Source organism: Salmo salar, chromosome 09 (assembly GCF_965601325.2).
Source record: "Salmo salar chromosome 09, fSalSal1, whole genome shotgun sequence".
NCBI lineage: Eukaryota > Metazoa > Chordata > Actinopteri > Salmoniformes > Salmonidae > Salmo > Salmo salar.
Genome location: NC_138299.1, coordinates 41,978,454 through 42,003,585, shown reverse-complemented (window position 1 = coordinate 42,003,585; position 25,132 = coordinate 41,978,454). Strand labels below are relative to the sequence as shown.

The window sequence follows — 25,132 nt, the reverse complement described above, 5'->3', positions numbered from 1 at the left end:
TACACCCTAGTATAGCCCTCTACCCCATCCATACACCCTAGTATAGCCCTCTACCCCATCCATACACCCTAGTATAGCCCTATTATATACCCCAGTCCTACTGTCTACCCCATCCATACACCCTAGTATAGCCCTCTACCCCACCCATACACCCTAGTATAGCCCTCTACCCCACCCATACACCCTAGTATAGCCCTATTATATACCTCAGTCCTACTGTCTACCCCATCCATACACCCTAGTATAGCCCTCTACCCCATCCATACACCCTAGTATAGCCCTATTATATACCCCAGTCCTACTGTCTACCCCCTCCATACACCCTAGTATAGACCTATACCCCATCTATACACCCTAGTATAGCCCTATTATATACCCCAGTCCTACTGTCTACCCCATCCATACACCCTAGTATAGCCCTCTACCCCATCCATACACCCTAGTATAGCCCTATTATATACCCCAGTCCTACTGTCTACCCCCTCCATACACCCTAGTATAGACCTATACCCCATCCATACACCCTAGTATAGCCCTATTATATACCCCAGTCCTACTGTCTACCCCATCCATACACCCTAGTATAGCCCTCTACCCCATCCATACATCCTAGTATAGCCCTCTACCCCACCCATACACCCTAGTATAGCCCTATTATATACCCCAGTCCTACTGTCTACCCCATCCATACACCCTAGTATAGCCCTCTACCCCATCCATACACCCTAGTATAGCCCTCTACCCCACCCATACACCCTAGTATAGCCCTATTATATACCCCAGTCCTACTGTCTACCCCATCCATACACCCTAGTATAGCCCTCTACCCCATCCATACACCCTAGTATAGCCCTCTACCCCACCCATACACCCTAGTATAGCCCTCTACCCCACCCATACACCCTAGTATAGCCTACACCCCATCCATACACCCTAGTATAGCCCTCTACTCCACCCATACACCCTAGTATAGTCTACACCCCATCCATACACCCTTGTATAGCCCTACAGCCCATCCATACACCCTAGTATAGCCCTACAGCCCATCCATACACCCTAGTATAGCCCTCTACCCCACCCATACACCCTAGTATAGCCTACACACCATCCATACACCCTAGTATAGCCTACACCCCAGCCTAACATAGCCCCAGTCTCAGTCAGTACCTGGCAGGTTGTTGAGGGCCATGTCCCTCAGTTTGTCACTGAGCCTCTGCTGTTCTGGAGTCAGCTGGGACAGCTTCCTCTGGTTCTCCTGAAGCACAGGAGCAGTAGACGCATCATTAGGAGGGGCCAGATAGAGACAGACAGACAGACAGACAGAGATAGAAACAAACAGCGACAGACAGAGCGACAGACAGAGCGACAGACAGAGCGACAGACAGAGCGACAGACAGAGCGACAGACAGACAAACCTCTAGTTGTCTCTGCAGGGAGTTGATGTCCTGTCTGGCTGTGTCTCGTCTCTGGTTGGCCAGCTCCAGCTCGCTGCGTTGCACCTTCCTTTTACTCTGAGCATCCCGCAGCCGCTCAGAGATCTGTCTGTGTCTGTTACCCTAGGAGAGAGAGACATACAGCCGCTGAGAGATCTGTCTGTGTTTGTTATGCTGGGAGAGAGAGACATACAGCCACTAAAAGATCTGTCTGTGTTTGTTATGCTGGGAGAGAGAGAGACATACAGCCGCTGAGAGATCTGTCTGTGTTTGTTATGCTGGGAGAGAGAGACATACAGCCGCTGAGAGATCTGTCTGTGTTTGTTATGCTGGGAGAGAGAGACATACAGCCACTCAGAGATCTGTCTGTGTTTGTTATGCTGGGAGAGAGAGAGACATACAGTCGCTGAGAGATCTGTCTGTGTTTGTTACCCTAGGAGAGAGAGACATACAGATGTAGGATCTTAAACTTGACCCTTTCCTCGCAGGAGAAGAAAGAAGGTCGGCTGCAGGCAGGAGGATTTGTAATGGGATGCTGAAGAAGAAAAACAAATTCTGATTGGCTGGGCCTGGCTCCCCAGTGGGTAGGCCTATACCTTCCCAGCCCCACCCATGGCTGTGCCCCTGCCTAGTCATGTAAATTCCATAGATTAGGGCCTAATGAATTGATTTAAATTGACTGATTTACTTATATGAACTGTAACTCAGTAAAATCATTGAAATTGTTGCATGTTGCGTATATATTTTTATATATACACACACGATACAGTAATGTACCTACATAGTACCTTCTGCAGGTTCCGTGCAGGCTAGTGTGTCTCGTGTAAATTCTTATGTGGACTATAATACATTTACACATTTATAGGGGACGAATGTATGTTTTGTTAAGGAAAATCTGTTTTAAATTTGTTTATTATACGTTGAATGCAAGCAATACGCAGATGAAATGATTGCTTTCATTAATGCTGTGTGGTCGGTCCAGTGGTTACAGTCACTGACCCCGGCACACGTATGTCAGAGTCGGCATGGGTTCGAATCCGGCCCACTGCTGTTTAACTCATGGATAAACGTCTATTTTTAGCGCTATAATTCCGCTTGGTAACAGTTCCCGAGTGGCGCCGCGGTCTAAGACACTGCATCTCAGTGCTAGAGGCGTCACTACAGACCCTGGTTCGAATCCAGGCTGCATCACAACCGGCCGTGATTGGGAGTCCCATAGGGCGGCGCACAACTGGCCCAGCGTCATCCGGGTTTTGCCAGGGTAGGCCCTCATTGCAAATAAGAACTTGTTCTTAACTGACTTGCCTAGTTAAATAAAGGTTAAATAAAAATTTATTTAATAAAAACAGGGTTCATTCCGCTTGGTCGCAGGGTTCATTATGTTGTCGTCAATTGACTTATTGGTTTATTTGTTTCCTATTTGTGGTCTCCAACAGTGTCTGGTCATTTCTTATCAAGATTGACTTATTTGTGCCAGAAGGGCGAGGACCGGAATCAAACCCATGATAGGTCTATAGGCCTGTGCTCTCTAGTTTGAGAAACAGATGCATCACAAGTCCTCAACTGGCAGCTTCATTAACTGCAAAACACCAGTCTCATTGTCAACAGTGAAGAGGCGACTCTGGGATGCTGGCCTTCTAGGCAGAGTTCCTCTGTCCAGTGTCTGTGTTCTTTTTCCCATCTTAATCTTTTATTTTTATTGGCCAGTCTGAGATATGGCTTTTTCTTTGCAACTCTGCCTAGAACGCCAGCATCCCGGAGTCGCCTCTTCACTGTTGACGTTGAGACTGGTGTTTTGCGGGTACTATTTAATGAAGCTGCCAGTTGAGGATTTGTGAGGCGTCTGTTTCTCAAACTAGACACTCTAATGCACTTGTCCTCTTGCTCAGTTGTGCACCAGGGCCTCCCACTCTTTCTATCCTGGTCAGAGCCGGTTTGTGCTGTTCTTGGCAATTTCTCGCATGGAATAGCCTTCATTTCTCAGAACAAGAATAGATTGATGAGTTTCAGAAGAAAGATCTTTGTTTCTAGACATTTTGAGCCTGTAATCGAAACCACAAATGCTGACGCTCCAGATACTCAACTAGCCTAAATGCCAGTTTTATTGCTTCTTTAATCAGAACAACAGTTGTCAGCTGTGCTACCATAATTGCAAAAGGGTTTTCTAATGATCAATTAGCCTTTTAAAATGATAAACTTGGATTAGCTAACACAACGTGCCATTGGAACACAGGAGTGATGGTTGCTGATAATAGACCTCTGTACAGCCGTTTCCAGCTACAATAGTCATTTACAACAATAACAATGTCTATGCTGTATTTCTGATCAATTTGATGTTATTTTAAATGGACAAAAAAAAATGCTTTTCTTTCAAAAACAAGGACATTTATAAGTGACCCAAAACTTTTGAACGGTAGTGTATGTATAGTGTGTGTATAGTGTGTGTGTATAGTCTCTGTCCGCGCGTGTGTGTAGGGAGGCAGGTAGCCTAGCGGTTAAGAGCGTTGGGCCAGCAACCGAAAGGTCACTGGTTCGAATCTCCGAGCCGACTTGATGGAAAATGTGTCGATGTGACCTCGAGCAAGACACTTAGCCCTAATTGCTTCTGTAAGTGGCTCTGGATAAGAGATTCTACTCAATGACTCAAATGTGAAATATATGTGTGAGTCTCACCACAGCCTCCAACTCCATCTCCAGACTCCTCTTCCTGGACTTTAGTTTGCTGACGTCTTCCTGTTCCTGACTCTTCTGGCGCTGCAGCTCTCCTCTCCTCCTTCTCTCCAGCTCCTCCTTCCTCTGGCGCTTCAGTTCACGCTGCGCCGCCTGGGGAACACACACACGGACTCACTCATACTTAAACAATAAGGCCTGCGAGGGTGTGGTATATGGCTAAATAACCATGGCTAACGACTGTTCTTAGGCACGACGCCAACCCCCGAGGTGCCTTACTGCTCTTATAAACTGGTTACCAACGTAATTAGAGCAGTCAAAAATAAATGTTTTGTCATACCCGTGGTATACAGTCTGATATACCACGGCTGGCAGAACACGCCTCTTCACCTCTTTTCTCTCCAACTCCTTCAGCCTCTCCTCCTCTTTCTGTCTCTCCAGCTCCATCCTCCTCTCTTCCTCCTTCCTCCTCCTCTCCTCTTGCTCCCTGACCTCCCTCTCTCTCCTCTCTCGCTCCTCTCTCTCCTTCTGCTGGCGTTTCTCATCCTCTCTCCTCTGTGCATCCTGCAGAGCCTGTCTTCTTTTCTCCAGCTCTGCGTTCCCTCGCTCCAGGTTGGCCTTGAACTTATCCTCAAACGACACTGTTAAAGAGAGAGAGAGAAAGAGAGAGAGAGAGAAAGAGAGAGAGAAAGAGAAAGAGAGAGAGACCGACAGAAAGAGACCGACAGAGAGAGAGAGAAAGAAAGAGACCGACAGAGAGAGAGAGAGAGAAAGAGACCGACAGAGAGAGAGAGAGAGAAAGAGACCGACAGAGAGAGAGAGAAAGAGACCGACAGAGAGAGAGAGAAAGAGACCGACAGAGAGAGAGAGAAAGAGACCGACAGAGAGAGAGAGAAAGAGACCGACAGAGAGAGAGAGAAAGAGACCGACAGAGAGAGAGAGAAAGAGACCGACAGAGAGAGAGAGAAAGAGACCGACAGAGAGAGAGAGAAAGAGACCGACAGAGAGAGAGAGAAAGAGACCGACAGAGAGAAAGAGACCGACAGAGAGAAAGAGACCGACAGAGAGAAAGAGACCGACAGAGAGAAAGAGACCGACAGAGAGAAAGAGACCGACAGAGAGAAAGAGACCGACAGAGAGAAAGAGACCGACAGAGAGAAAGAGACCGACAGAGAGAGAGAGAAAGAGACCGACAGAGAGAGAGAAAGAGACCGACAGAGAGAGAGAAAGACAGAGAGCGACAGACAGAGAGCGACAGACAGAGAGCGACAGACAGAGAGCGACAGACAGAGAGCGACAGACAGAGAGCGACAGACAGAGAGCGACAGACAGAGAGCGACAGACAGAGACAGACAGACAGACAGACAGACAGACAGACAGACAGACAGACAGACAGACAGACAGACAGACAGACAGACAGACAGACAGACAGACAGACAGACAGACAGACAGAGTGAGTGAGAGTATGAGAGTATGAGAGTATGAGAGTATGAGTGAGAGTATGAGTGTGAGTGTGTGTCTGTGAGTGTGTGTGTACGTACAGTTGTTTTTGGTTATCTGTGGTGGCTCAGCCTCCAGTTCTTCAGTGATGCCAGCATAGAGAGACAAGCTGGTCCCATTCACAGAACCCCTACAAGAAACAGGGGTGTGAGCATGTACCTCTCTGATGGTGGTATTAATTATGTTGGTTGTGGGTGTGTACCTCTCTGATGGTGGTATTAGTTCTGTTGGTAGTGTGAGGGGTAAGGGTTTTCCGGTCTTGGCCACATCCACTAGATGCATGGCCAGAATAAACTCCTCTCCTCTTAGCGTCCCATCCTTATCTACATCAGCCAGGGTCCTGACAGACAGACAGACAGACAGACAGACAGACAGACAGACAGACAGACATGCCCACCCGCACACACACACACACACACACACACACACACACACACACACACACACACACACACACACACACACACACACACACACACACACACACACGTTCTTATACAGGTACAAGATAATGATATGATGATGATGATGAAGGCATATTCACCAGATGGTGGCCAGCTGTGTATGAGTGAGCAGAGTGGTTGCCATGGCATTCCTCACTTGCGGACCTGAAACACACAGAATAAAGCAACCTCAGTCCATTTCTCATAACTGAAATAAAGGAAAGGCGGCCAAAGGAGGAATTGGCTTTGGGGGGGGGTGACCAGTGAGATATACCTGCTGGAGCGCGTGCTACAGGTGGGTGCTGCTATGGTGACCAGTGAGCTGAGATAAGGCGGATGGCACTGTGATAGACTGCATCCAATTTGTTGAGTAGAGTGTTGGAGGCTATTTTATAAATGACATCGCCGAAGTCGAGGATCGGTAGGATGGTCAGTTTCACAAGGGTATGTTTGGCAGCATGAGTGAAGGATGCTTTGTTGCGAAATAGGAATCCGATTCTAGATTTAATTTTGGATTGGAGATGCTTAATGTGAGTCTATTTGTAGTTATCCACATATTCTAAGTCGGAGCCGTCCAGAGTAGTGATGCTGGACGGGCGGGCAGGTGCGGGCAGCGATCGGTTGAAGAGCATGCATTTAGTTTTACTTGTATTTAAGAGCAGTTGGAGGCCATGGAAGGAGAGTTGTATGGCATTGAAGTTTGTCTGGAGGTTAGTTAACACAGTGTCCAAAGAAGGGCCAGAAGTATACAGAATGGTGTCGTCTGCGTAGAGGTGGATCAGAGACTCACCAGCAGCAAGAGCGACATCATTGATGTATACAGAGAAAAGAGTTGGCCCAAGAATTGAACCCTGTAGCACCCCCATAGAGACGTCCAGAGGTCCGGACAATAGGCCCTCCGATTTGACACACTGAACTCTATCTGAGAAGTAGTTGGTGAACCAGGCAAGTCAATCATTTGAGAAACCAAGGCTGTTGAGTCTGCCAATAAGAATGTGGTGATTGACAGAGTCGAAAGCCTTGGCCAGGTCAATGAATACGGCTGCACAGTAATGTCTCTTATCGATGGCGGTTATGATATCATTTAGGACCTTGAGCGTGGCTGAGGTGCACCCATGACCAGCTCTGAAACCAGATTGCATAGCGGAGAAGGTACGGTGGGATTCGAAATGGTCGGTAATCTGTTTGTTAACTTGGCTTTCGAAGACCTTAGAAAGGAAGGGTAGGATAGATATAGGTCTGTAGCAGTTTGGGTCTAGAGTGTCTCCCCCTTTGAAGAGGGGGATGACCACGGAAGCTTTCCAATCTTTGGGAATCTCAGACGATACGAAAGATAGGTTGAACAGGCTAGTGTTAGGGGTTGCAACAATTTCGGCAGATTGTCTAGCCCGGCTGATTTGTAGGGGTCCAGATTTTGCAGCTCTTTCAGAACATCAGCTATCTGGATTTGGGTGAAGGAGAAATGGGGGAGGCTTGGGCAAGTTGCTGAGGGGAGTGCAGGGCTGTTGACCGGGGTAGGGATAGCCAGGTGGAAAGCATGGCCAGCCGTAGAAAAATGCTTATTGAAATTCTCAATTATAGTGGATTTATCGGTGGTGATAGTGTTTCTTAGCCTAAGTGCAGTGGGCAGCTGGGAGGAGGTGCTCTTATTCTCCATGGACTTTACAGTGTCCCAGAACTTTTTGGAGTTTGTGCTACAGGATACAAATTTCTGCTTGAAAAAGCTAGCCTTTGCTTTCCTAACTGCCTGTGTATATTGGTTCCTAACTTCCAGAAAAGTTGCATATCACGGGGGCTATTCGATGTTAATGCAGAACGCCACAGGATGTTTTTGTGCTGGTCAAGCGCAGTCAGGTCCGGAGAGAACCAAGGGCTATATCTGTTCCTGGTTCTACATTTTTTCAATGGGGCATGCTTATTTAAGATGGTGAGGAAGGCACTTTTAAAGAATGACCAGGCATCCTCTACTGACGGGATGAGGTCAATATCCTCCCAGGATACCTGGACCAGGTCGATTAGAAAGGTCTGAAGTGTTTTAGGAAGCGTTTGACAGTGATGAGGGGTGGTCGTTTGACCGCGGACCCATAACAGACTCAGGCAATGAGGGAGTGATCGCTAAGATCCTGGTTGAAAACAGCAGAAGTGTATTTAGAAGGCAAGCTGGTCAGGATGATATCTATGAGGGTGCCCGTGTTTACGGATTTGGGGTTGTACCTGGTGGGTTCATTGCTAATTTGTGTGAGATTGAGGGCATCAAGCTTAGATTGTAGGATGGCCGAGGTGTTAACCATGTCCCAGTTTAGGTCACCTAGCAGCACGAGCTCTGAAGATAGATGGGGGGCAATCAATTCACATATGGTGTCCATGGCACAGCTGGGGGCAGAGGGTGGTCTATAGCAAGCGGCAACGGTGAGAGAATTGTTTCTGGAAAGGTGGATTTTTAAAAGTAGAAGCTCGAATTTGTTTGGGTACAGACCTGGATAGTAATACAGAACTCTGCAGGCTATCTCTGCAGTAGATTGCAACACTGCCCGCTTTGGCAGTTCTATCTTGTCGGGAAATGTTATTGTTAGGGATGAAAATTTCAGGGTTTTTGGTGGACTTCCTAAGCCAGGATTCAGACACAGCTAAGACATCCGGGTTGGCAGAGTGTGCTAGGGCAGTGAATAAAAAAAACTTAGGGAGGAGGCTTCTAATGTTAACATGCATGAAACCAAGGCTTTTACGGTTACAGAAGTCAACAAATGATAGCGCCTGGGGAATGGGAGTGGAGCTAGGCACTGCAGGACCTGGATTAACCTCCACATCACCAGAGGAACAGAGGAGGAGTAGGATAAGGGTACGGCTAAAGGCTAAAAGAACTGGTCGCCTAGTACATTTGGAACAGAGAGTAAAAGAAGCAGATGTCTGGGCACGGTAGAGTAGATTCAAGGCATAATGTACAGACAAAGGTATGGTAGGATGTGAATACAGTGGGGGTAAACCTGTGCATAGAGTGACGATGAAAGAGATATTGTCTCTAGAAATATCATTTAAACCAGGTGATGTCATCACGTGTGGTAGGTGGAACTAAAGTGTTAAATAAGGCGTATTGAGCAGGGCTAGAGCCTCTACAGTGAAATAAGGCAATAAATACTAACCAAAACAGCAATGGACAAGGCATATTGACGTTAGTGAGAGGCATGCGTATCCGAGTGAATCAAAGGAGTCCAATGAGTGGCTTCAGGCAGCTAGCAAGTTAGCAGAAAGGCCTTGGAGGGACGTCGCGACGGACGAAAGTCTGTTGTGGCCCCCTCGTGCTATTACGTCGACAGACGGATCAGCAGGGCTCCGTGTGGTAAACCAGGCCAATTGGCAAAATAGGTATGGTGGCCAAAGAATTTGTCCGATGGGCCTCTTAAGCTAACAGTCCGATGTGCTCTGGACAGCTAGCGAGTGGGTAGGGGAAAACTGAAAATTAGCTGTTATGGACAAAGAGGTTTGGTACTCTCTTAACTAATTTACCAAATGGTGACGTCCCAATGGAAGGTCAAAACTCCATCCCACCAAAACAGGCTCAAATTTCAAATAGCTCTTACACTAAAAGAGCATCAATCAGAACTTTCACAATTTTCACAGTATTATTCTAACCTTATAGTGTGGAAATATACACTCAGCGGCCAGTTTATTAGGTACACCCCCCATTCCCCCCCAAAAATGGGCTCCTACAGACAGTGGCTGTGGCTTGCTATATAAAGCAAGCAGACAGACATTGAGGCATTCAGTTACTATCGATTGAACGTTAGAATGGGCAAAATTAGTGACCTAAGCGACTTGGAGTGTGGTATGATCGTCGGTGCCAGACGCGGCGGTTTCAATATGTCAGAAACAGCCAGCATCCTGGGCTTTCACGCACGACAGTGTCTATGGTTTAGAGAGAATGGTGAGACAAACAAAATACATCCAGTCAGCGGCAGTCCTGTGGGTGAAAACAGCTCGTTGATGAGAGGTCGAAGGAGAACGGCAAGAATGGTGCAAGCTAACAGGCTGGCCACAAACAGACAAATAACGGCTCAGTACAACAGTGGTGTGCAGAACGGAATCTCAGAACGTACAACTCATCGGTCCTTCTAAAGGAAGGGCTATTGCAGCAGACGGCCAGACCGGGATCTACAGTGGGCACGCGACCACCAACACTGGACTATAGAGGAGTGGAAAAACATCGCCTGGTCTGACGAATCATTTGGTGGCGGTGGTGTAATCGTAATGAGGAATGTTTTCCTGGCACGCGTTAGGTCCCGTCATACCAATTGAGGGTGTACCTAATAAACTGGCCAATGAGTGTATATAAAACACAGGGACATCACATTTTAGACTGCACTGGAATTTCAATAGTCTGCTGTAGTTTCTTCCTTTTCTTCACCAAGCTAACGGCTTCATTTACATCCTCTCATAGTGCTGCAATATCCAGTTACCTGCATTACCTATATCTGTCTGTGAGGTAAACTGCATTACCTATACCTGTCTGTGAGGTAAACTGCATTACCTATACCTGTCTGTGAGGCAAACTGCATTACCTATACCTGTCTGTGAGGCAAACTGCATTACCTATACCTGTCTGTGAGGCAAACTGCATTACCTATACCTGTCTGTGAGGCAAACTGCATTACCTATACCTTTCTGTGAGGCAAACTACATGACCTATACATGCCTGTGAGGTAAACTGCATTACCTATACCTGTCTGTGAGGCAAACTACATTACCTATACCTGTCTGTGAGGTAAACTACATTACCTATAGCCACCCTCCTGTCGGACGGCCGCTCATCTGTTTGCCTACATTTCCCAGCAGCACCCACCTGTGAGGTATCCCGTCATGTGCTTGTCCAGGCTGTTAAACTGCTGTCTGTATTTGAGACGCGAGGCGTTAGGCACGGCCCAGTCAGAGGGAGCGGTCTTCGGAGAACTACCTGCCAGGGAGGTGGTGGAGGACGAGTTGGAGCTAGAGACCAGAGAGAGGGATGGAGAGAGAGAGAGAGAGAGAGAGATGGAGGTGGAGGGATGGAGAGAGAGAGAGATGGAGGGATAGAGGGAGAAAGATGGAGGTAGAGAGGGATGGAGAGATGGAGGGAGAGATGGAGAGAGAGAGAGAGAGAGAGAGAGATGAGGTAGAGAGGTATGGTGAGAGAGATCGAGGTAGAGAGGGATAGAGAGAGAGAGGGATGGAGAGAGAGAGGGATGGAGGTAGAGAGGGATGGAGAGAAAGAGGGATGGAGAGAAAGAGGGATGGAGAGAAAGAGGGATGAGAGAGAGAGAGATGGAGGTGGAGGGATGGAGAGAGAGAGAGATGGAGGGATAGAGGGAGAGAGATGGAGGGATAGAGGGAGAGAGATGGAGGGATAGAGGGAGAGAGATGGAGGTAGAGAGGGATGGAGAGAGATGGAGGGAGAGATGGAGAGGAGAGAGAGAGAGAGAGAGAGAGATGAGGTAGAGAGGTATGGTGAGAGAGATCGAGGTAGAGAGGGATGAGAGAGAGAGATGGAGAGAGAGAGGGATCGAGAGAGAGAGGGATGGAGGTAGAGAGGGATGGAGAGAAAGAGGGATGGAGAGAAAGAGGGATGGAGAGAGAGAGGGATGGAGAGAGAGAGATGGAGAGAGATGGAGAGAGAGAGAGAGAGAGAGAGAGATAGAGAGAGAGAGATAAGGTAGAGAGGGATGGTGAGAGAGAGATGATGGAATAGAGGGAGAGAGATCGAGGTAGAGAGGGATGAGAGAGAGAGATGGAGAGAGAGAGGATGGAGAGAGATAGAGATGGAGAGAGAGAGAGAGATGGAGAGAGATGGGAGAGAGAGAGAGAGAGAGAGAGAGAGAGAGAGAGAAAGGGAGAAAGGGATCATATAATGGAGTTATAGAAATAGTCCATTGGCATCTAAATGAGTAGAGATCAGAATCTGATTCTATTAAGAGTGTGTGTGTGTGGCTGTGTGTGGCTGTGTGTGGCTGTGTGTGTGTGTGTGGCTGTGTTACCTGCTTGAGCCCAGGTCCAACAGTGACGTAGCTTTGTTGATCCCAGGAGAGAGCCCCAGAGGAGAGGATGCATATGGTGCAGAGGGAGGCATGCCTGGACACAAATGTTGATTGAGTTCCTTATGAAGGCCATTTCTATTAACATTGTATGGTTACATTACAAATACAGCATGATGTCCACTCAGTAGAGCCTGGTGACACAGCAGTTTCTACTCTCATTTCATTTCCAGACAGATTGCTCCTCGGGCCTTGTTAAGGTAGTACCATTGGAGCTAACAGTATGTCATGCATGAAATATAGTGCACTGGTTCCCAACCTTTATTGAACCGTGGCACACCTTGATGAAATAAAGACTAGTGCTGTACACCTACATTTTCCTAACGACCCTGATCCATAATAAAAATAAACACTTTTCCGTGACAAATTATTTTCAGAGTTCCTTACTCATTATGATGAATGTGTGTACCCCTTTAAGAGCGCCCTGTGAATACGAGATAGAAACGTACTTCTGATAATACGGATCATTACTTTTAAACAGTTTGAGACAAGCGAGTTTCTACATTTTAAAGCCATGCTCTGTTTGTCTCTGTGACAGAGGCCGTGGTACAGCTCAGCCTAATCTGGCGTGCCTGTGCTAAGGGTTCTCACAGGTGAAGTAAAATGACCCAAATGACTTTGCTCATGATGAGCACCATTCAAATAAATTATTCAACTGTAACAACTGCCTGAAACATCGATAAAGATGAGTTCAATGTATGATGCTGTTTTTAGGAGACACTGGTGCTCCCAAATATAATCAATCAGGTGTATAAGATGAGGGAACGTTTTGCAGCACACCTGTTGAAAACCACTGATGAGAGAGGAAGACACAGAGAGAGACACATACAGAGAGAGACACAGAGACAGAGAGACATACAGAGAGAGAGAGACCGACAAAGAGACAGAGAGAGAGACACCGACAAAGAGACAGAGACATACAAAGAGAGAGAGAGACCAAGAGAGAGTGACACAGAGACAGAGAGACATACAGAGAGAGAGAGACCCAGAGAGAGTGACACAGAGACAGACATACAGAAAGAGAGAGAGACCCAGAGAGTGACACAGACACAGACATACAGAGCGAGAGAGAGACCCAGAGAGTGACACAGAGACAGAGAGACATACAGAGAGAGAGACCCAGAGAGAGTGACACAGAGAGACATACAGAGAGAGAGAGAGAAAGAGACCGAGAGACAGAGAAACATACAGAGAGAGACAGAGACATACAGAGACAGTCCTCCTCTTACCTGTCCCCATGTGTCCTGGTGGGAGTTGCTGTAGAACACCCATAGTGCCGTTGGGCAAAGCGGGGCTGCCAAGGGACGGCAGCAAGGGAATGGGCATCGTTGACGTGGAAACCAGGGGGGCCATGCCTGTAGCTGTTGGGATCATGGGGGTGAGGCCGCTCATAGGTGTCATGGGTGAGAGGTTAGGGGTGAGCATGGCGATGCATCTGGGCATCATAGAAAGGTTTGGCACGGAACCCATTCCTGGAGAGACACACAACATTAAAGAGCCAAAATAAATCTTACAATAAAGCATCTACAGACATATTGAGAACAGAAGAGAAGTCTATGTATGTGTGTCTGTTTTAAAGTACCGTAGCGCGAGGCGGACATGGCGTCTGTAGAGGAGGGGTTAGGGGCGGGCACTGGCGGCTGCTTCATGATGATTGGTAAAGTTGAGAGAAGGGGCGTGCCCTGCAGTTTGAGCTTAATGAGCTTCATAGAGATGGAGAACTCCAACCTGTCCATCTTCCCATCCTTACTCATGTCAGCCAGCGCCCTGGGGGTCAGAGAGGGTCATTACTATGGAATATCCTCACATGGGGCACAAACCCTGTCCATCTTCCCATCCTTACTCATGTCAGCCAGTGCCCTGGGGGGTCAGAGAGGGTCATTACTATGGAATATCCTCACATGGGGCACAAACCCTGTCCATCTTCCCATCCTTACTCATGTCAGCCAGCGCCCTGGGGGGTCAGAGAGGGTCATTACTATGGAATATCCTCACATGGGGCACAAACCCTGTCCATCTTCCCATCCTTACTCATGTCAGCCAGTGCCCTGGGGGGTCAGAGAGGGTCATTACTATGGAATATCCTCACATGGGGCACAAACATGTAGACATATTGCTTATGTGTTAGGTGTTACTTCCTTACTCTGTGTGTGACTGGAGAGCAGCTGGTCACAAGATCTAATGCCAGCACGGAGGGGTGTGTGTGTGTGTGTGTGTGTGAAATGTGAGTAAAGTTAATGTTTAGCATGTTTTATATTTTCCCTTTGTGTAATAAACAATCTGCCAGTGTTCTGTTAGTGCAAGGTGAGGGTTGAATGTTATGGATCGTTCTGAAATATGTTGATAGTGTTTGACACCAGACTGGAGGCGCAAGGCCCGAAGACACACTGATTATTACTGTATTCTGTGACAGTGTGTAATTCAGGAGCGGACTTCCTAAAAGCCTCTCAGCTGGCGTTTACATGTGTTTCTGTCTGATTAGTATGTTGAAACCCCCTAGAGTTGACGTCCACATCAACATCAGTCTGTTTAAGTTAGAGATGTTTTTTTATATATCTATCCACCGCATCTGCCAATGGCAGCCTTCCGCATATGCGGAATCGGTCTGTAGAGTCCGAACAGTTTGGGCTACACACTAATATGAAAGGTGAGACTCCCACGAACACAAACATTTTGTTTGTTTTGCTCTAACACACCTTACAAGACACATCTGAAGGTAGCCCGGTGACAGTCTGAAAAATGTACAGAAGAATACAATGCCTTCAGTGATTACATCTGTAAGTCTTTCTGGGGAAATCTCTAAGAGCTTTCCACACCTGGATTGTTCAACATTCTTTTCAAAATTCTTCACACTGTCAAATTGGTTGTTGATCATCGCTAGACAACCATTTTCAGGTCTTGCCATAGATTTTGGAGTCGATTTAATTCAAAAGTGTAACTCCGCGACTCTTCTTGACTGTCTTCTTGGTAAGAAAATCCAGTGTAGATTTGGCCTTGTGTTTTAGGTTATTGTCCTGCTGAAATGTGAATTCATCTCCCAGTGTCTGGTGGAAAGCAGACTGAACCAGGTTTTCCTCTAGGATTTTGCCTGTGCTTAGCTCCATTCTGTTTCTTTTTTATCCTGAAAAACTCCCCAGTATTTAATGATTACAAGCATACCCATAACATGATGCAGCCGCCATTATGCTTGAAAATATGGAGAGTGGTATTCAGTAATGTGTTGTATTGGATTTGCTCCAAACCTAACACTTTGTAGGACAAAAAGAAAAAATTCAGGACAAAAAGTAAATTTCTTTGCCACATTCTTTGCATTATTACTTTAGTGCATTGTTGCAAACAGGATGCATGTTTTGAAATATTTGTATTCTGTACAGGATCCTTCTTTTCACTGTCATTTAGGTTAGTATTGTGGAGTAACTACAATGTTGTTGATCCATCCTCAGCTTTCTCCTATCACAGCCATTAAACTCTGTAACTGTTTTAAAGTCACCATTGGCCTCATGGTGTAATGCCTAAGTGGTTTCCTTCCTCTCTGGCAACTGAGTTAGGAAGGACGCCTGTATCTTTGACTCGGTGTATTGATACACCATCCAAAGTGTAATTAATAATGTCACCATGCTCAAAGGGATATTCAATGTCTGCTTTTTAAAAAATCTGTATCTACCAATAGGTGCCCTTTTTTTGTGAGGCAATGGTAAACCTCCCTGGTCTTTGTGGTTGAATCTGTGTTTGAAATGCACTGCTCGACTGAGGGACCCTACAGATAATTGTATGTGTGGGGTATAGAGATGAGGTTGTCATTCAAAAATCATGTTCCACACTATTACTGCACACAGAGTGACTTGTTAAGCACATTTTACCCATTCACTTATTTAGGCCATAACAAAGGGTTGAATAACTGTTGACTCAAGATATTTTAGCCTTTGATTTTGTATTAATTTGTAAAAGTCTTGAAAAACATAATTCCAATTTGACATTACTGGGTATTGTGTGTAGGCCAGTGACAATGTAATCCATTCTAAATTCAAGATGTAACACAACAAAATGTAAAGTCAAAGGGTGTGAATACTTTCTGAAGGCACTGTATATGGAAGTAGTTTAGTGCCAAAATAAATTGGTTAAATATGGGTAACAAATAATAATAATAACCCTGGTCTTCTTATATCTCTCAGATACAGGACAGACACTTTAAAACAAAGTTTATTCTCTGATATATTTTTTGACCATCTGTTTTTCCCTTGAAAAACAATCTGGTATCCAATGCGTTTCTATGTGCTAATAGCAGTAAGGCCAAATTCAATGGTTTTGTCTGTAATGTCTTTTCGTTATGTCGGACCACAGTAAGACTAGCTGTCGCCATTGGCTAATGGGGATCCTAATAAATCAAATCAAATGTTTTATCAAAATCAAATAGCTAAATTACCCCCCCCCCTCAGCTTAGACTGTTAAGGATTAAATCAGGTTAATAATACTATAATTCTCTGTTGAGCAACTTGTAAAATCTTTTTAAAGGACCTTATTAACGACTGCTCTCCTTATTCACCTGGAAATTCCTATTACAGTGTGTGTGTGTGTGTGTGTGTGTGTGTGTGTGTGTGTGTGTGTGTGTGTGTGTGTGTGTGTGTGTGTGTGTGTGTGTGTTCACCATATCTCTGCAAGAACCGAGGAGGGAAGACCCGACTGCAAGAAGAACTTCCTGGCCTGCTCCCCTGGAGAGAGAGAGAATGAGAGAGAGAGAGAATGAGAGAGAGACAGAGAGAGAGAGAGCGAGAACGAGAGCGAGAGAGAGAATGAGAGAGAACGAGAGAGAGAGAACGAGAGAGAGAGAACGAGAGAGAGAGAGAGCAAGAGAGAGAGAGTAAGAGAGAGAAAGAGCAAGAGAGAACAAAAACAGAAAAGACATCACAGTATGGAGAGATGGGGGAGAAAACCGTAGTAAAATATTGGTGTGGATGCATGCGGTGTCTTGGTACCTGAGATGTAGCCCATGGTGGGAGAGAGGGTGTCAAACTGTTTATCATGTTTGTTCCTCTCTTCTGGAGAGATAGCCCACACACTGAGGTCACCTGGAGACGGAGAGAGGGAAGAAAAAGACAGACACCCATCTCAGTTCTCCCAGAGGGAAAGGCCTACACATCTATCAGGGCACGTCTGTCAGGACATGTCTGTCAGGACACGTCTGTCAGGACAAGGCAAACAGGTCTGTGGTAGTAAGACACATTTTTACACTTTAGTCATTTAGCAGACACTCTTATCCGGAGAAACTTACAGTAGTGAGTGCATACATTTTTATACTGGTCCCTCGTGGGAATTGAACCCACAACTCTGGCATTGCAAGCGCCACACTGTACCAACTGAGCCACCCCCCCAGGGGCTTACTGAAAGTGGACATGGGGCTTACTGAAAGTGGACATGGGGCTTACTGAAAGTGGACATGGGGCTTACTGAAAGTGGACATGAGGCTTACTGAAAGTGGACATGAGGCTTACTGAAAGTGGACATGAGGCTTACTGAAAGTGGACATGAGGCTTACTGAAAGTGGACATGAGGCTTACAGTACAGGACAATATTACTTAAATCTATTGATCCAGTAGGTAGAGTATGTTTGTGCTGGGACTGATCTGTCTTCTCAGTAGGGTTTCGCCCTGTTAATCCAGGCAAATTTCACATCGTAGCTTCAGATTGAACAGGGAGAACCACATAACAGAGGGACGTAGAGTTAGATAACACTAGAGTAGCGTCAGGGAGGGACGTAGAGTTAGATTACACTAGAGTAGCGTCAGGGAGGGACGTAGAGTTAGATTACACTAGAGTAGCATCAGGGAGGGACGTAGAGTTAGATTACACTAGAGTAGCGTCAGGGAGGGACGTAGAGTTAGATTACACTAGAGTAGCGTCAGGGAGGGACGTAGAGTTAGATTACACTAGAGTAGCGTCAGGGAGGGACGTAGAGTTAGATTACACTAGAGTAGCATCAGGGAGGGACGTAGAGTTAGATTACACTAGAGTAGCGTCAGGGAGGGACATAGAGTTAGATAACATTAGAACAGCCTCAGGTACAGTAGACAGTAGATACACAACTAGAACAGACTCAGGTACAGTAGACACACCACTAGAACAGACTCAGGTACAGTAGACAGTAGACACACCACTAGAACAGACTCAGGTACAGTAGACACACCACTAGAACAGACTCAGGTACAGTAGACACACCACTAGAACAGACTCAGGTACAGTAGACACACCACTAGAACAGACTCAGGTACAGTAGACACACCACTAGAACAGACTCAGGTACAGTAGACACACCACTAGAACAGACTCCAGGTACAGTAGACACACCACTAGAAGCAGGACTCCAGGTACAGTAGACACACCACTAGAACAGACTCAGGTACAGTAGACACACCACTAGAACAGACTCAGGTACAGTAGACACACCACTAGAACAGACTCAGGTACAGTAGACACACCACTAGAACAGACTCAGGTACAGTAGACACACCACTAGAACAGACTCAGGTACAGTAGACACACAACTAGAACAGACTCAGGTACAGTAGACACACCACTAGAACAGACTCAGGTACAGTAGACACACCACTAGAACAGACTCAGGTACAGTAGACACACAACTAGAACAGACTCAGGTACAGTAGACACACCACTAGAACAGACTCAGGTACAGTAGACACACCACTAGAACAGACTCAGGTACAGTAGACACACCACTAGAACAGACTCAGGTACAGTAGATACACCACTAGAACAGACTCAGGTACAGTAGATACACCACTAGAACAGACTCAGGTACAGTAGACAGTAGACACACCACTAGAACAGACTCAGGTACAGTAGACACACCACTAGAACAGACTCAGGTACAGTAGGTACACCACTAGAACAGACTCAGGTACAGTAGATACACCACTAGAACAGACTCAGGTACAGTAGACAGTAGATACACCACTAGAACAGACTCAGGTACAGTAGATACACAACTAGAACAGACTCAGGTACAGTGGATACACCACTAGAACAGACTCAGGTACAGTAGACACACCACTAGAACAGACTCAGGTACAGTAGACACACCACTAGAACAGACTCAGGTACAGTAGATACACCACTAGAACAGACTCAGGTACAGTAGATACACCACTAGAACAGACTCAGGTACAGTAGATACACCACTAGAACAGACTCAGGTACAGTAGATACACCACTAAAACAGACTCAGGTACAGTAGATACACCACTAAAACAGACTCAGATACAGTAGATACACCACTAAAACAGACTCAGGTACAGTAGACAGTAGATACACCACTAGAACAGACTCAGGTACAGTAGATACACAACTAGAACAGACTCAGGTACAGTGGATACACCACTAGAACAGACTCAGGTACAGTAGACAGTAGATACACCACTAGAACAGACTCAGGTACAGATGATACACCACTAGAACAGACTCAGGTACAGTAGACAGTAGACACACCACTAGAACAGACTCAGGTACAGTAGATACACCACTAGAACAGACTCAGGTACAGTAGACACACCACTAGAACAGACTCAGGTACAGTAGATACACCACTAGAACAGACTCAGGTACAGTAGATACACCACTAGAACAGACTCAGGTACAGTAGATACACCACTAGAACAGACTCAGGTACAGTAGACAGTAGATACACCACTAGAACAGACTCAGGTTCAGATGATACACCACTAGAACAGACTCAGGTACAGTAGACAGTAGACACACCACTAGAACAGACTCAGGTACAGTAGATACACCACTAGAACAGACTCAGGTACAGTAGATACACCACTAGAACAGACTCAGGTACAGTAGACAGTAGATACACCACTAGAACAGACTCAGGTATAGTAGATACACAACTAGAACAGACTCAGGTACAGTGGATACACCACTAGAACAGACTCAGGTACAGTAGATACACCACTAGAACAGACTCAGGTACAGTAGACAGTAGATACACCACTAGAACAGACTCATGTACAGTAGATACTCCACTAGAACAGACTCAGGTACAGTAGACAGTAGATACACCACTAGAACAGACTCAGGTACAGTAGACAGTAGATACACCACTAGAACAGACTCAGGTACAGTAGATACTCCACTAGAACAGACTCAGGTACAGTAGATACTCCACTAGAACAGACTCAGGTACAGTAGACAGTAGATACACCACTAGAACAGACTCAGGTACAGTAGACAGTAGATACACCACTAGAACAGACTCAGGTACAGTAGATACACAACTAGAACAGACTCAGGTACAGTAGATACACAACTAGAACAGACTCAGGTACAGTAGATACACAACTAGAACAGACTCAGGTACAGTAGATACACAACTAGAACAGACTCAGGTACAGTAGATACACCACTAGAACAGACTCAGGTACAGTAGACAGTAGATACACCACTAAAACAGACTCAGGTACAGTAGATACAGCAGTAGAACAGACTCCGGTACAGTAGACACACCACTAGAACAGACTCAGGTACAGTAGAAAGTAGATACTTCACTAGAACAGACAAAGGTAAAGTAGACAGTAGATACACCACTAGAACAGACTCAGGTACAGTAGACAGTAGATACACCACTAGAACAGACTCAGGTACAGTAGATACACCACTAGAACAGACTCAGGTACAGTAGACAGTAGATACACCACTAAAACAGACTCAGGTACAGTAGATACAGCAGTAGAACAGACTCAGGTACAGTAGATACACCACTAGAACAGACTCAGGTACAGTAGATACACCACTAGAACAGACTCAGGTACAGTAGACACCACTAGAACAGACTCAGGTACAGTAGATACACCACTAGAACAGACTCAGGTACAGTAGACACACCACTAGAACAAACGCAGGTACAGTAGACAGTAGATACACCACTAGAACAGACTCAGGTACAGTAGACAGTAGATACACCACTAGAACAGACTCAGGTACAGTAGACACACCACTTGAACAGACTCAGGTACAGTAGACAGTAGATACACCACTAGAACAGACTCAGGTACAGTAGACACACCACTAGAACAGACTCAGGTACAGTAGACACACCACTAGAACAGACTCAGGTACAGTAGACACACCACTAGAACAGACTCAGGTACAGTAGACACACCACTAGAACAGACTCAGGTACAGTAGATACACCACTAGAACAGACTCAGGTACAGTAGATACACCACTAGAACATACTCAGGTACAGTAGACAGTAGATACACCACTAGAACAGACTCAGGTACAGTAGACAGTAGATACACCACTAGAACAGACTCAGGTACAGTAGATACTCCACTAGAACAGACTCAGGTACAGTAGATACTCCACTAGAACAGACTCAGGTACAGTAGACAGTAGATACACCACTAGAACAGACTCAGGTACAGTAGACAGTAGATACACCACTAGAACAGACTCAGGTACAGTAGATACACAACTAGAACAGACTCAGGTACAGTAGATACACAACTAGAACAGACTCAGGTACAGTAGATACACAACTAGAACAGACTCAGGTACAGTAGATACACAACTAGAACAGACTCAGGTACAGTAGATACACAACTAGAACAGACTCAGGTACAGTAGATACACCACTAGAACAGACTCAGGTACAGTAGACAGTAGATACACCACTAAAACAGACTCAGGTACAGTAGATACAGCAGTAGAACAGACTCCGGTACAGTAGACACACCACTAGAACAGACTCAGGTACAGTAGAAAGTAGATACTTCACTAGAACAGACAAAGGTAAAGTAGACAGTAGATACACCACTAGAACAGACTCAGGTACAGTAGACAGTAGATACACCACTAGAACAGACTCAGGTACAGTAGATACACCACTAGAACAGACTCAGGTACAGTAGACAGTAGATACACCACTAAAACAGACTCAGGTACAGTAGATACAGCAGTAGAACAGACTCAGGTACAGTAGATACACCACTAGAACAGACTCAGGTACAGTAGATACACCACTAGAACAGACTCAGGTACAGTAGACACCACTAGAACAGACTCAGGTACAGTAGATACACCACTAGAACAGACTCAGGTACAGTAGACACACCACTAGAACAAACGCAGGTACAGTAGACAGTAGATACACCACTAGAACAGACTCAGGTACAGTAGACAGTAGATACACCACTAGAACAGACTCAGGTACAGTAGACACACCACTTGAACAGACTCAGGTACAGTAGACAGTAGATACACCACTAGAACAGACTCAGGTACAGTAGACACACCACTAGAACAGACTCAGGTACAGTAGACACACCACTAGAACAGACTCAGGTACAGTAGACACACCACTAGAACAGACTCAGGTACAGTAGACACACCACTAGAACAGACTCAGGTACAGTAGATACACCACTAGAACAGACTCAGGTACAGTAGATACACCACTAGAACATACTCAGGTACAGTAGACAGTAGATACACCACTAGAACAGACTCAGGTACAGTAGACAGATACAGGAGCTGGATAGTGGTGCTGCAGTGAACAGCACAGTGAGCTATAACCTGCTGCCGCAGCGAGGACAGTCTGGAGGGGAGAGACTCAGCACAAAATTATAATACAGCTGAATGTGCTATTGAGGGAGAGCGGGAAAATTACCGAACACACACACACACACACACACACACATGCATAAAGCCGTGGTCTTACCATTCATGGCTGCAGGTGGCAGAGGGGGCGGCTCCCGTTCTTCTACTCAGCCGGCTAGCTCACAGTCATCTGCAAAAAACACACACTCACACTAGTGTCCGAGCACAGAAACACACCGAGCAAAACGTCCTCTCATTAATAACCAAGGGAGGGCAAAGCACTGCTCACCCCAACTCTGGTAGAGAGAGAGAGAGGGCTAAGAGAGAGATAAAGAGCGAGAGATAAAGAGCGAGAGACCCCCGGACTTATTCCACATTTTGTTACATTCTGAATTCAAAAATCTACACACAATAACCCACAATGACAAAAGTGAAAACATGTTTAGACATTTTTGCAACTGTATTCAAAAATGAAATACTTAAATATCTCATTTGCATAAGTATTCATGCCACTGAGTCAATACATGTTAGAATCACCTTTGGTAGTGATTAGAGCTGTGAGTCTTTCTGGTTAAGTCTAAGAGCTTTGCACACCTGGATTGTACAATATTTGCACATCATTATTTAAAACATTCAAGCTCTGTCAAGTTGGTTGTTGATCATTGCTAGACAGCCATTTTCAAGTCTTTCCATAGTCAAAACTGTAACTAGGCCACTCAGGAACATTCAATGTCATCTTGGTAAGTAACTCCAGTGTATATTTGGCCTTGTGTTTTAGGTTATTGTCCTGCTAAAACGTGAATTCATCACCCAGTGTTTGTTGGAAAGCAGACTGAACCAGGTTTTCATAGAGGATTTTGCCTGCGCTTTGCTCTATTCCGTTTCTGCTTATCCTAAAAAACTCCCAAGTCCTTGCCGCCGACGTGGGCCACCACCACTCACGAGGACTGTCTGCTCACGAGGACTGTCTGCTCACGAGGACTGTCTGCTCACGAGGACTGTCTGCTCACGAGGACTGTCTGCTCACGAGGACTGTCTGCTCACGAGGACTGTCTGCTCTTGTTCTCCGTGGCCGACAAGATTAAGACATTTAAGCATGTTAACCCTTGCAAGTCTGCCGGCCCAGACGGCAACCCAAGCCGCAACCTCAGAGCATGTGCAGACCAGCTGGCTGGAGTGTTTATGGACATATCCAATCTCTCCCTATCCCAGTCTGTCGTCCCCTCTTGCTTCAAGATGTCCACCATTGTTCCTGTACCCAAGAAAGAGAAAGTACCTGCACTAAATGACTATCGCCCCATAGCACTCACTCCTGTCATTATGAAGTGCTTTGAGAGACTAGTCAAGGACCATATCACCTCCATCTTACCCGACACCCTAGACCACGTGTCAAACTCATTGCATGGAGGACCGAATGTCTGCAGGTTATCGCTCCACCTTTGTACTTGAAAGAATTAAAGTCACTAATTAGTAAAGAACTCCCCTCACCTGGTTGTTTAGGTCTTAATAAAAAAATTATAAAACTAAATAATCACAAACACTCGGCCCTCCATGTAATGAGTTTGACACCCCTTCCCTAGACCCACAACAATTTACATACCGCCCCAACAGATGCATGGATGTAGCAATCGCACTGCCCTACCCCATCTGGACAAGAGGAATACCTATGTAAGAATGCTGTTCATCGACTACAGCTCAGCCTTCAACACCATAGTGCCTTCCAAGCTCATCACTAAGCTCGGGGGCCTTGGGTCTGAACCCCGCCCTGTGCAACAGGGTCATGGACTTCCTGAAGGGCTGACTCCAGGTGGTGCAGGTAGGCAACAACACCTCCACCACACTGATCAACAACAAGGGGGCCCCACAAGGGTGCGTGCTCAGCCCCCTCCTGTACTCCCTGTTCACCCATGACTACGTGGCCATGCACATCTCCAATCATCAAGTTTGCAGGTAACAGAGGTAGGCCTGATTTCCAACAATGATGAGACAGCCTACAGGGAGGAGGTGAGAGCCCTGGTGGAGTGGTGCCAGGAAAATAACCACTCCCTCAACGTCAACAAAACAAAGGAGCTGATCGTGGACTACAGGAGAAAGCACGTCCCCGACCACATGAGTGGAGAGGGTGAAAAGCTTCAAGTTCCTCAGCGTGCATGTAAAATGGCGAACCCAGAGAAGCCAAGGGAGGTGATAGGTTGGAATGAAGAGGACCCACGATTGTACAAAAACAATACTTGAATTTATTACAGAGGCAGGGTTTCAGGATACAAGGCCTGTCTCAAGCAGTCCATAGCAGCAACATTCAGGACACGAAAACTCAAAGCTCAGCCCCTCAATAGGCTTCCTACTGCAGCTAAGACTGGGCCTAAATGGTAAACAGCATAACTAGGAGATTACCCTTTTTCCA

At 46.0% G+C, this 25,132-nt stretch overlaps 1 protein-coding gene across 3 annotated transcripts in view; it reads right to left on the bottom strand.

Annotated features, from left to right (window-relative positions):
• Positions 1–25,132, bottom strand: part of LOC106611341 (intersectin-2) — a 119,032-nt gene that overhangs the window by 78,881 nt on the left and 15,019 nt on the right. For all 3 annotated transcript variants that reach the window (XR_014378752.1, XM_045723678.2, XM_082955790.1), the window contains exons 2-15: positions 22,850–22,918; positions 17,082–17,174; positions 16,754–16,817; positions 13,691–13,875; positions 13,338–13,580; positions 12,052–12,145; positions 10,884–11,026; positions 6,148–6,211; positions 5,806–5,943; positions 5,645–5,733; positions 4,494–4,744; positions 4,107–4,256; positions 1,416–1,556; positions 1,168–1,255 (exon numbers count right to left, since the gene is read on the bottom strand). Coding sequence is in view for 2 of the 3 variants with exons in the window: in XM_045723678.2 (XP_045579634.2) it covers positions 1,168–1,255; positions 1,416–1,556; positions 4,107–4,256; positions 4,494–4,744; positions 5,645–5,733; positions 5,806–5,943; positions 6,148–6,211; positions 10,884–11,026; positions 12,052–12,145; positions 13,338–13,580; positions 13,691–13,875; positions 16,754–16,817; positions 17,082–17,174; positions 22,850–22,856 (1,750 nt within the window). In the remaining variant the exon portion in view is untranslated. The remainder of the gene's footprint in view (positions 1–1,167; positions 1,256–1,415; positions 1,557–4,106; positions 4,257–4,493; positions 4,745–5,644; positions 5,734–5,805; positions 5,944–6,147; positions 6,212–10,883; positions 11,027–12,051; positions 12,146–13,337; positions 13,581–13,690; positions 13,876–16,753; positions 16,818–17,081; positions 17,175–22,849; positions 22,919–25,132) is intronic.